Consider the following 12,878-nt stretch of genomic DNA (forward strand, 5'->3'; position numbering starts at 1 on the left):
ACATGCAACAGTAGTCTGTGTCTACAAAGCTGGGTTATGATCTTGCGAAAGGTTTGCGCTATGTAAAACGGACAAAAAATTAAATGTGAATTTTGCCTGTCTCCCATAATCTAATCTCATCCCCTAAAAATTACGGACAAAGCATTGCCCAAGGATGTCAGAAAGAGATATCTATATAGTGACTGAATTGCACAGTTTAAAATTTAAAATGCTGATATCAATCGCAGCTTCAATGCTAGACCAAATTGTGTGATCTTAGGGAAGTACTTTACTTAGTCAAGCTTTCTTTTTGTTTCATATCACATATGAAAGCACCTATATGCGAGGTCAGGATGCGCACTGTACAAAAACCTCTATTGTGTTTGAATTAATAGCCCATAATATTGGTCCGCGGAGAATAAGAATCTAGGTAACATATAAGGCACATATGACAACTGACTTTGTACCGCCCTTGTACCGCTTGCAATGTACTGTTCGTGCTTCCTTGGATCTTTCCCACCACTCACTTTAACTCCTGGTGTTCCTGTAAATCGATGTACTGTACCTGTTTGCAGAACTTGTTCTCCCATCCATAGAATAACATTGCAGAACTCAGAAATTGCAGTGTCCACTTCTCAAAGTAAAAAGAATTTATATTTAAAAACTTACACCCTTACTACTCTAACTTCTCTAATAGCATTGTCATCCTTGCTAGGGCAGGAATTTTCTTCAGTGCATGTTTAAAAACTCACTTTTAATAAATATTTCTCAATGCAAAGTTATAATCTCATGTGCTCATGTGAAATGCTTATATGTGTGTTAAAGAAATATATTTTTTAATTCTGAAGACACTTTATCATACTCTAATATGATATTTGTTGCATGATTTATATGCCAAATATTTTCAAGGCTCAGCTTGTTGACGGACTCTTAGAGCCACAGCTGACCCTGGGTTTGCCTCTGGCTAGGCTTGCCCTGCTAATTTGTTGGATCACCCACCTCTACATTTTTGCCCCAAACCCCGATTCCATAAAGACTTTTTAGGCAAGACGAATGAGTGAAAGGTTGCCTGGGTGAAAAAGAAAAGTCAGTCAGACATCTACCGTTAAACAAGTATTCATCTCCCAAATAAACATCGCACACTGACTCCACATTAGGGCACAATCCTTGGCACCAACTCCAACATGGAGAGAGACATTTTCCTATGTGGGAGTCTCTGTCATGCCACGATTGGCACGCGATTGAGTGGGCAAATAAGGTACACAAGATATGTGAGCCATTGTCAATGCAGGAAGGAGGAGGCAGAAAGAAAGGTCCAGACACCTTGCACTTCATTCCATCAAGACTGCATTCCCTCCTCATCACTGTCACCGAGCATCACCCTCTGCTATAGCATCAAGCATTATGAACCCTATGCTGGATGGTGCTGTAAGAGAGTGGTGCTGCTCGAGGTCTACCCCAAGATGGCTGCTGCTATTTTAATGGTAGCAGCTGTACGAAAGTGGCCCTTTCTTTACATGGTGACCACACTTTTTGACTGGTAAATGGTGTGATTTAGACTGAAAGTGCACTGGGTCCCTGCTAACCACCTCCCCTATGCCAGAGCTCTTTTTCCCAAGCTGTATAATTGTTCTCCCAAATGGCAAAACCTTCAGCACCCTCTGTAAGCCCACAGTAATTGGTTTCCTGGTACCTAGGGCCAGGGATACTAAAGAGGGTCCCTATGGATTGCAGGATGTATTGTGCCACCATAAGGGACCCGTCACCAATTACAGGCAAAACTGCCATTGCAGGTTGCGTGTCTTGGTACAGAAAAAAATGTCACACATCCCTGTGAGCCATTTCCCCTACCACTGCATGTAATATTTGTAAGTCACCCCTACAGCTGGCCTAGCAGTCCTAGGGCAGGGTGCTGCATATTACTTCTGAGGCCATGCATGCATGAGCAGATATGCCCCTATGATGGCCAGTCCTATTACTGCCAGTACAATTCATCAGAGAAGCCATTTTAACACGTGCTGGACACTGGTGAATATGAGTTACCCAGCTACATGATGGCTTCACTGAAAATAAGAATGTCTGGTATCAAACATCTCGTATTGGTAAACCCACTCTGAAGCCTGTGTTGGATCTACCAATACATGCACCAATGGGGCACCTTGGAGGTGTTCCCTGAAAAACTACCAGCCTCTGATGTGCTTGCTAACTGGTTTCTGCCAGCCTGCCACCCGAAAAGCAGTTCTCAACTCCTAGGATAAGGGCCTTTTCTCTCAGAAGACACAGAACAAAAGCCTGTCCTGGAAGAGGGTGTAACACTCCCTCCCACAGGATGACTTGCTGATTAGCCTCCTTGCATCGGCGAGCTTCAAAGAAGCTGCCGCCTTTGGAATGCAAATCTGGCTCCCCTCAAAGGAGAGAAAGCCACCCCATCAAAAGCCCCTTTGGCACCTGGACAGGTGGGAAAATTAACTAGTCAGGTAGGCATGCTACATCCAGGCTAGTATCACCCCTACCGAAAGTGGTCATATAGGGGGTGTAGTGACCCCAAGGGTCAATACCCAGTGGCTACTACACTACACTTCCATAACACCCCTAAATGCAGCATTTAGTAGAGTCCCTGGCACCAGAGAAGCAGATCCTGCTGACCTAAGAGAGAGGACATGGAAGAGTCACAAAAGCCAAGAAAAGAGAAGAAGCAGCTGACCTGGTACCAACCCTTTTGGCGTGTCTGCATCCCTCTTCGAAAATGACGCCAAAAATGACTCATCCTGCAGCTGTGACTTCAGAAACTTGGGAGAACTTCCAGTCTTCTTAAAAATCTGAAGACCTCCTGTGAACTGTGGATGTGTTATAGAGAATCACCAAAAGAGAAGACTCTGAGGCCTCTGGAACCGCCAAAGCCCGACACTCAATGCCCTCACTGCACCTGTTGCCTTCGGCCCGAATCGAAGTGGCCCACCAGTGCCAACAAGGTTTCCTAGCCCTTCAGAGCTCAAGTCCATTGTGGTTTTATCCCTCCTGGACTCCCTGCCATCGCCTGCAGCCTCTGCAAGCAGGCCCCCCTCAACTGCGACTGCTCCAGTAAGGAAAAGCCTGATGCCTAAGGATACCCCTGCACCCGTTGCCCGTTGCCCATGGAGAAGAGGACCAAAGGTATCCCCCCATACCTGAGCATTACAAGGCCTGAGCCCACTTGCTTGTTCAGCCCTACTGGCTTCCTAGCCAGAGCCTGCAGCCTCTTTTTACAGTGACCGATCCCCATTGAAACGTATTGGGCTCCCGACGCTGATTTGCACCCTGCACTCGGCCGCCCTTGTACCGCTTGCAATGTACTGTTCGTGCTTCCTTGGATCTTTCCCACCACTCACTTTAACTCCTGGTGTTCCTGTAAGTCGATGTACTGTACCTGTTTGCAGAACTTGTTCTCCCATCCATAGAATAACATTGCAGAACTCAGAAATTGCAGTGTCCACTTCTCAAAGTAAAAAGAATTTATATTTAAAAACTTACTTACCTGGACAATTTTTCTCTGATGCCTAAACATATATAAAGGTATTTGGTATTTTTATAAATTAGAGTGGATCTCCTTTTTGAGTCGTGTTATCATTTATTAATCATTCTGTGCATTTACAAATGTCTTGCACTCCTCTGTGGTAAGCCTAAGGCGGCTCGACCATTAAACCCCTATTAGAACACTTTGGGATTGCATAGCAAACCCTTGTTCACTCATAAGGGAACCCTTGGATTCTTTACATGGTGTATCAACTTACTGACATATCACATAAGGAGCCAGCTTCCCACTGCAGCCGTCTTGGAAAGGGCCCGAAACAGTTTAATACAGTGGTTTCCAGTTGAAACTGGATCCTAAGGAACTGTTCAGGCGGATTTTGCCGGTTTTGACTTGAATAAACGAGACACCCGAAACCATACCTATAACCTATGCCCACTTACATAATGCTACATAAGATGTTGCAATTCCATGTTTAGGTTGTAATATTATGCTATATCATTTATGGCAGTGTGCCTGTATTCTACACATACACTTCATCTATAAGTCATAGCAGTTTATGAGGAATGCAAACTTCAAACATCTACACCATAAGATACATGAAGCAAATATAATAAACCTGTAGGCCCTTTGTGTGAGTTATCTTTCAGCACAATTTCTCTCACTAAAATTCATAAACATTTCATTACAATGAAGACACTCTCTCATGCCTTTTTTCACTCTATGAGAACTGTTACATAGGGGCAGAATGCTCCACCTTATGGACAAAGAGGACCAAGCAATTCAGTGAGCTATGCCTACAAAGACATCTGCCATCTTCCTCAAGCATAGTACATCGCCTAGTGCAAGTATGCAGCTCGTGTGTACCACTACTCATGATGGCAGATTGTTACGGTGCTAGGCCAATTAAAAAAATACTTTTCTCAAGCTCGCTACAGCCAATACTATTGTGATTTTTGCCATTATTCTGCTACATATATTCTATACCAGATTATGTATAGTAAAGATCAGCTGTGGCTGTGGTAGGACTGACCGTACATCTGCATATGGACTTTCCTACTATAATTTGAGGAGAGCAGTGGGATGCCTGTTTGTTCTTTAAGTTCTGAGAAATCTACAAGGTGTGACCAACATTCTTGGCACACATCAATTTCATTCATCAATTTTTCATTAATTCAACACATACTCACTTCTGCGCAACATACTACTGCCAGATTACTTCCCGATTGTGCCACATCTGACTGTATGCAAATAATATCTATCCAGTAATAGGATTGGTCATGTTTTATTTCTTACCAGCAGGCCATTAGAGCCATGGATGGTGATGCAGCGTGAGAAGGCGTGGTGGATGGCGACGTCCTTCACATATGTTGGTGGATTGTATCCCCCATTTTCATCCACATCTCCGGCTGTATGGAAGTGGATTGGGTAGTGCCCCATTGTCTGCTGCCCCATGTGCTTCAGCTCCACACCCTCAATGTGAGCAGCGGCGAAGCCCCGTCCTAGCTGTAGAAAGAAGAGGCGCAGTGAGGCAATCTCAAGTGCAAACTCACATCACTGGGGGACAAGGCAGGGACCAAACAGACATAGGAAGACAGAGCTTTTTAGTCAAGGTCTGTTCTTTCAATTCTAGATATTTCTGTTTTAGGTTTTTGTTCTTCTCTCTTAAATAGCAATCTTCTCTTTGGCAATCCTAGTGCAGGGATGCTCCAGTTGGAGTAACCAGGCGCTTTATAAAAATGTATTATTATTATTGGTAGTATATACAAAACAAGTCAGAGATGCATGGAGATGTGATGCAGTCTAGAATGTAACTCATTGCACTGGATGTCTGCGATTTGTTGTCTTACCACTTCTACATATTTCAGCTACAGGTGTGTTGGGGAGCATGTGTATGTGTGCATAGTTGTCTCTTCGTTACATAGCGCTTCTTCTGAGCTCTGAATATAGCAACCAAGGATCAGAAACGAAGAAAAAACAAGTGAAGGCTGGAGGAATACAAGAAAACAAGTGAGTACGAGGAAGAGGCAACGGCAGTATGTGTAATGCCTAGAAATGAAAAGCTGTGCCAGACTCTTCCTAAAAGCGGCGACCTGCCATTGCATTGCGCTCCCTCTCTCACATATAAGTGGGCAGACACAGACAGTACTTGCACTTTCAGTGTGCACCGAAGTGTCTGTGCTAAATGGCCGATTTCTTCTGCATCAGCATATTCACGTGCAGTGCTTGCCTAAGTATTTCGGGATCCTATCCCTAAAGTTCTGAAGAGACTCAGTTTACCAAAACGGCGGCTACTGCAGTGGTTAATTTGTAAAAATAAATAAATAAATAAGTGCCAGGGAACTTGTCAGGTGTCAGTTTGCACCAGCCCATTGTTCATGTTAGCGCTGCCTAAAACAGAACAAACTAGTAACCATGAAAGTGGGGGAGAGGATGTGGGGTAAGGGCTAGAGCTGCCGACTTGGGAGTTAGGGAACCAGGTTCAAGTCTCTGCGTCAGCTCAACATCCTGTGATTCTGGGAAGATCACTTAATCTCCCCTAAATGAATGTGTTCTTAACTGGTGTTCATAAAAAGCGCCAGGTGTTGATGATTAAGTGCTAGTGCTGGCACCTTAAACCACTGGCTCAAATTAATGACTGTCTGTGCTACTGTAAAACCAGATACTGCGAAAAACGGATCGAATGGCTCCAGTGAGGGGCCTAAAAAGGAGTGGTCGATGTCACGGGAGACTTCCAGCAAAGGAGGCTGGGGAATGCATGGCTCTCACGCAGGACCCAAATGCTGAACCAAAGCTGATTCTTAACAGCCAGTCCTACACTTACGAATTACTGCCCTCACCGTCAGATCCTGTAACTATTATTTGAAGTTAATAAACCGCTGGAAAGCTCACGTTTAACTAAAATCCATACATCATTAGTAATGCAAACATGTTTCGAACCATTAATGAAAGATTTTGGTGTCTGTGCCGATCAAAATGGCAAATTTCCTCGATGGAATTTAATTGACATAGTTGCGTTATAAAAATAGCAAAAAACACAGTTGATGGACAGAATGTAGAACAATGTCATACATTCACCCCAGTACAAGGATCTGGGCCTGAATCCATCGTTTTTTTGCACTCCACACCACCCTGGGTTAGACACTGGCTATATGCAAATCAGCTCTGACCCTGTGCCTCATGGGAACAGTCCAGTCCGAACTACCAAGCCATGTCTTTCCCAGACCGGAATCAAGCATCCAAGGACCGGTTTCTGGCTATCAGCCTTCATTCAGCCTGGATAGCTTGACTCCAGTGGTGTGGAGAGCCTGGGACTCACGTCTGAGCATACCCAGCCCACTCGGGGTGAAAATTGCAAAAAACACAGTTGATGGACAGAATGTAGAACAATGTCATACATTCACCCCAGTACAAGGATCTGGGCCTAAATCCATCGTTTTTTTGCACTCCACACCACCCTGGGTTAGACACTGGCTATATGCAAATCAGCTCTGACCCTGTGCCTCATGGGAACAGTCCAGTCCGAACTACCAAGCCATGTCTTTCCCAGACCGGAATCAAGCATCCAAGGACCGGTTTCTGGCTATCAGCCTTCATTCAGCCTGGATAGCTTGACTCCAGTGGTGTGGAGAGACTGGGACTCACGTCTGAGCATACCCAGCCCACTCGGGGTGAAAATTGCAAAAAACACAGTTGATGGACAGAATGTAGAACAATGTCATACATTCAACCCAGTACAAGGATCTGGGCCTAAATCCATCGTTTTTTTGCACTCCACACCACCCTGGGTTAGACACTGGCTATATGCAAATCAGCTCTGACCCTGTGCCTCATGGGAACAGTCCAGTCCGAACTACCAAGCCATGTCTTTCCCAGACCGGAATCAAGCATCCAAGGACCGGTTTCTGGCTATCAGCCTTCATTCAGCCTGGATAGCTTGACTCCAGTGGTGTGGAGAGCGTGGGACTCACGTCTGAGCATACCCAGCCCACTCGGGGTGAAAATTGCAAAAAACACAGTTGATGGACAGAATGTAGAACAATGTCATACATTCACCCCAGTACAAGGATCTGGGCCTAAATCCATCATTTTTTGCACTCCACACCACCCTGGGTTAGACACTGGCTATATGCAAATCAGCTCTGACCCTGTGCCTCATGGGAACAGTCCAGTCCGAACTACCAAGCCATGTCTTTCCCAGACCGGAATCAAGCATCCAAGGACCGGTTTCTGGCTATCAGCCTTCATTCAGCCTGGATAGCTTGACTCCAGTGGTGTGGAGAGGCTGGGACTCACGTCTGAGCATACCCAGCCCACTCGGGGTGAAAATTGCAAAAAACACAGTTGATGGACAGAATGTAGAACAATGTCATACATTCACCCTAGTACAAGGATCTGGGCCTAAATACATCGTTTTTTTGCACTCCACACCACCCTGGGTTAGACACTGTCTATATGCAAATCAGCTCTGACCCTGTGCCTCATGGGAACAGTCCAGTCCGAACTACCAAGCCATGTCTTTCCCAGACCGGAATCAAGCATCCAAGGACCGGTTTCTGGCTATCAGCCTTCATTCAGCCTGGATAGCTTGACTCCAGTGGTGTGGAGAGCCTGGGACTCACATCTGAGCATACCCAGCCCACTCGGGGTGAAAATTGCAAAAAACACAGTTGATGGACAGAATGTAGAACAATGTCATACATTCACCCCAGTACAAGGATCTGGGCCTAAATCCATCGTTTTTTTGCACTCCACACCACCCTGGGTTAGACACTGGCTATATGGAAATCAGCTCTGACCCTGTGCCTCATGGGAACAGTCCAGTCCGAACTACCAAGCCATGTCTTTCCCAGACCGGAATCAAGCATCCAAGGACCGGTTTCTGGCTATCAGCCTTCATTCAGCCTGGATAGCTTGACTCCAGTGGTGTGGAGAGCCTGGGACTCACGTCTGAGCATACCCAGCCCACTCGGGGTGAAAATTGCAAAAAACACAGTTGATGGACAGAATGTAGAACAATGTCATACATTCACCCCAGTACAAGGATCTGGGCCTAAATCCATCGTTTTTTTGCACTCCACACCACCCTGGGTTAGACACTGGCTATATGCAAATCAGCTCTGACCCTGTGCCTCATGGGAACAGTCCAGTCCGAACTACCAAGCCATGTCTTTCCCAGACCGGAATCAAGCATCCAAGGACCGGTTTCTGGCTATCAGCCTTCATTCAGCCTGGATAGCTTGACTCCAGTGGTGTGGAGAGCCTGGGACTCACGTCTGAGCATACCCAGCCCACTCGGGGTGAAAATTGCAAAAAACACAGTTGATGGACAGAATGTAGAACAATGTCATACATTCACCCCAGTACAAGGATCTGGGCCTAAATCCATCGTTTTTTTGCACTCCACACCACCCTGGGTTAGACACTGGCTAGCTATATGCAAATCAGCTCTGACCCTGTGCCTCATGGGAACAGTCCAGTCCGAACTACCAAGCCATGTCTTTCCCAGACCGGAATCAAGCATCCAAGGACCGGTTTCTGGCTATCAGCCTTCATTCAGCCTGGATAGCTTGACTCCAGTGGTGTGGAGAGCCTGGGACTCACGTCTGAGCATACCCAGCCCACTCGGGGTGAAAATTGCAAAAAACACAGTTGATGGACAGAATGTAGAACAATGTCATACATTCACCCCAGTACAAGGATCTGGGCCTAAATCCATCGTTTTTTTGCACTCCACACCACCCTGGGTTAGACACTGGCTATATGCAAATCAGCTCTGACCCTGTGCCTCATGGGAACAGTCCAGTCCGAACTACCAAGCCATGTCTTTCCCAGACCGGAATCAAGCATCCAAGACCGGTTTCTGGCTATCAGCCTTCATTCAGCCTGGATAGCTTGACTCCAGTGGTGTGGAGAGCGTGGGACTCACGTCTGAGCATACCCAGCCCACTCGGGGTGAAAATTGCAAAAAACACAGTTGATGGACAGAATGTAGAACAATGTCATACATTCACCCCAGTACAAGGATCTGGGCCTAAATCCATCGTTTTTTGCACTCCACACCACCCTGGGTTAGACACTGGCTATTTGCAAATCAGCTCTGACCCTGTGCCTCATGGGAACAGTCCAGTCCGAACTACCAAGCCATGTCTTTCCCAGACCGGAATCAAGCATCCAAGGACCGGTTTCTGGCTATCAGCCTTCATTCAGCCTGGATAGCTTGACTCCAGTGGTGTGGAGAGGCTGGGACTCACGTCTGAGCATACCCAGCCCACTCGGGGTGAAAATTGCAAAAAACACAGTTGATGGACAGAATGTAGAACAATGTCATACATTCACCCTAGTACAAGGATCTGGGCCTAAATACATCGTTTTTTTGCACTCCACACCACCCTGGGTTAGACACTGTCTATATGCAAATCAGCTCTGACCCTGTGCCTCATGGGAACAGTCCAGTCCGAACTACCAAGCCATGTCTTTCCCAGACCGGAATCAAGCATCCAAGGACCGGTTTCTGGCTATCAGCCTTCATTCAGCCTGGATAGCTTGACTCCAGTGGTGTGGAGAGCCTGGGACTCACGTCTGAGCATACCCAGCCCACTCGGGGTGAAAATTGCAAAAAACACAGTTGATGGACAGAATGTAGAACAATGTCATACATTCACCCCAGTACAAGGATCTGGGCCTAAATCCATCGTTTTTTTGCACTCCACACCACCCTGGGTTAGACACTGGCTATATGGAAATCAGCTCTGACCCTGTGCCTCATGGGAACAGTCCAGTCCGAACTACCAAGCCATGTCTTTCCCAGACCGGAATCAAGCATCCAAGGACCGGTTTCTGGCTATCAGCCTTCATTCAGCCTGGATAGCTTGACTCCAGTGGTGTGGAGAGCCTGGGACTCACGTCTGAGCATACCCAGCCCACTCGGGGTGAAAATTGCAAAAAACACAGTTGATGGACAGAATGTAGAACAATGTCATACATTCACCCCAGTACAAGGATCTGGGCCTAAATCCATCGTTTTTTTGCACTCCACACCACCCTGGGTTAGACACTGGCTATATGCAAATCAGCTCTGACCCTGTGCCTCATGGGAACAGTCCAGTCCGAACTACCAAGCCATGTCTTTCCCAGACCGGAATCAAGCATCCAAGGACCGGTTTCTGGCTATCAGCCTTCATTCAGCCTGGATAGCTTGACTCCAGTGGTGTGGAGAGCCTGGGACTCACGTCTGAGCATACCCAGCCCACTCGGGGTGAAAATTGCAAAAAACACAGTTGATGGACAGAATGTAGAACAATGTCATACATTCACCCCAGTACAAGGATCTGGGCCTAAATCCATCGTTTTTTTGCACTCCACACCACCCTGGGTTAGACACTGGCTAGCTATATGCAAATCAGCTCTGACCCTGTGCCTCATGGGAACAGTCCAGTCCGAACTACCAAGCCATGTCTTTCCCAGACCGGAATCAAGCATCCAAGGACCGGTTTCTGGCTATCAGCCTTCATTCAGTCTGGATAGCTTGACTCCAGTGGTGTGGAGAGCCTGGGACTCACGTCTGAGCATACCCAGCCCACTCGGGGTGAAAATTGCAAAAAACACAGTTGATGGACAGAATGTAGAACAATGTCATACATTCACCCCAGTACAAGGATCTGGGCCTAAATCCATCGTTTTTTTGCACTCCACACCACCCTGGGTTAGACACTGGCTATATGCAAATCAGCTCTGACCCTGTGCCTCATGGGAACAGTCCAGTCCGAACTACCAAGCCATGTCTTTCCCAGACCGGAATCAAGCATCCAAGGACCGGTTTCTGGCTATCAGCCTTCATTCAGCCTGGATAGCTTGACTCCAGTGGTGTGGAGAGCGTGGGACTCACGTCTGAGCATACCCAGCCCACTCGGGGTGAAAATTGCAAAAAACACAGTTGATGGACAGAATGTAGAACAATGTCATACATTCACCCCAGTACAAGGATCTGGGCCTAAATCCATCGTTTTTTGCACTCCACACCACCCTGGGTTAGACACTGGCTATTTGCAAATCAGCTCTGACCCTGTGCCTCATGGGAACAGTCCAGTCCGAACTACCAAGCCATGTCTTTCCCAGACCGGAATCAAGCATCCAAGGACCGGTTTCTGGCTATCAGCCTTCATTCAGCCTGGATAGCTTGACTCAAGTGGTGTGGAGAGCCTGGGACTCACGTCTGAGCATACCCAGCCCACTCGGGGTGAAAATTGCAAAAAACACAGTTGATGGACAGAATGTAGAACAATGTCATACATTCACCCCAGTACAAGGATCTGGGCCTAAATCCATCGTTTTTTTGCACTCCACACCACCCTGGGTTAGACACTGGCTATATGCAAATCAGCTCTGACCCTGTGCCTCGTGGGAACAGTCCAGTCCGAACTACCAAGCCATGTCTTTCCCAGACCGGAATCAAGCATCCAAGGACCGGTTTCTGGCTATCAGCCTTCATTCAGCCTGGATAGCTTGACTCCAGTGGTGTGGAGAGGCTGGGACTCACGTCTGAGCATACCCAGCCCACTCGGGGTGAAAATTGCAAAAAACACAGTTGATGGACAGAATGTAGAACAATGTCATACATTCACCCTAGTACAAGGATCTGGGCCTAAATCCATCGTTTTTTTGCACTCCACACCACCCTGGGTTAGACACTGTCTATATGCAAATCAGCTCTGACCCTGTGCCTCATGGGAACAGTCCAGTCCGAACTACCAAGCCATGTCTTTCCCAGACCGGAATCAAGCATCCAAGGACCGGTTTCTGGCTATCAGCCTTCATTCAGCCTGGATAGCTTGACTCCAGTGGTGTGGAGAGCCTGGGACTCACGTCTGAACACACCCAGCCCACTCGGGGTGAAAATTGCAAAAAACACAGTTGATGGACAGAATGTAGAACAATGTCATACATTCACCCCAGTACAAGGATCTGGGCCTAAATCCATCGTTTTTTTGCATTCCACACCACCCTGGGTTACACACTGGCTATATGCAAATCAGCTCTGACCCTGTGCCTCATGGGAACAGTCCAGTCCGAACTACCAAGCCATGTCTTTCCCAGACCGGAATCAAGCATCCAAGGACCGGTTTCTGGCTATCAGCCTTCATTCAGCCTGGATAGCTTGACTCCAGTGGTGTGGAGAGCCTGGGACTCACGTCTGAGCATACCCAGCCCACTCGGGGTGAAAATTGCAAAAAACACAGTTGATGGACAGAATGTAGAACAATGTCATACATTCACCCCAGTACAAGGATCTGGGCCTAAATCCATCGTTTTTGTGCACTCCACACCACCCTGGGTTAGACACTGGCTATATGCAAATCAGCTCTGACCCTGTGCCTCATGGGAACAGTCC

At 47.0% G+C, this 12,878-nt stretch overlaps 1 protein-coding gene across 1 annotated transcript in view; it reads right to left on the reverse strand.

Annotated features, from left to right (window-relative positions):
* CEMIP (cell migration inducing hyaluronidase 1) overlaps positions 1-12,878 on the reverse strand; it is a 551,721-nt gene that overhangs the window by 247,672 nt on the left and 291,171 nt on the right. The window contains exon 12 of the mRNA XM_078682930.1: positions 4,784-4,993. Coding sequence (XP_078539056.1) covers positions 4,784-4,993 — 210 coding nt within the window. The remainder of the gene's footprint in view (positions 1-4,783; positions 4,994-12,878) is intronic.

This window comes from Lissotriton helveticus, chromosome 3_1 (genome assembly GCF_964261635.1).
Source record: "Lissotriton helveticus chromosome 3_1, aLisHel1.1, whole genome shotgun sequence".
Taxonomy (NCBI): domain Eukaryota; kingdom Metazoa; phylum Chordata; class Amphibia; order Caudata; family Salamandridae; genus Lissotriton; species Lissotriton helveticus.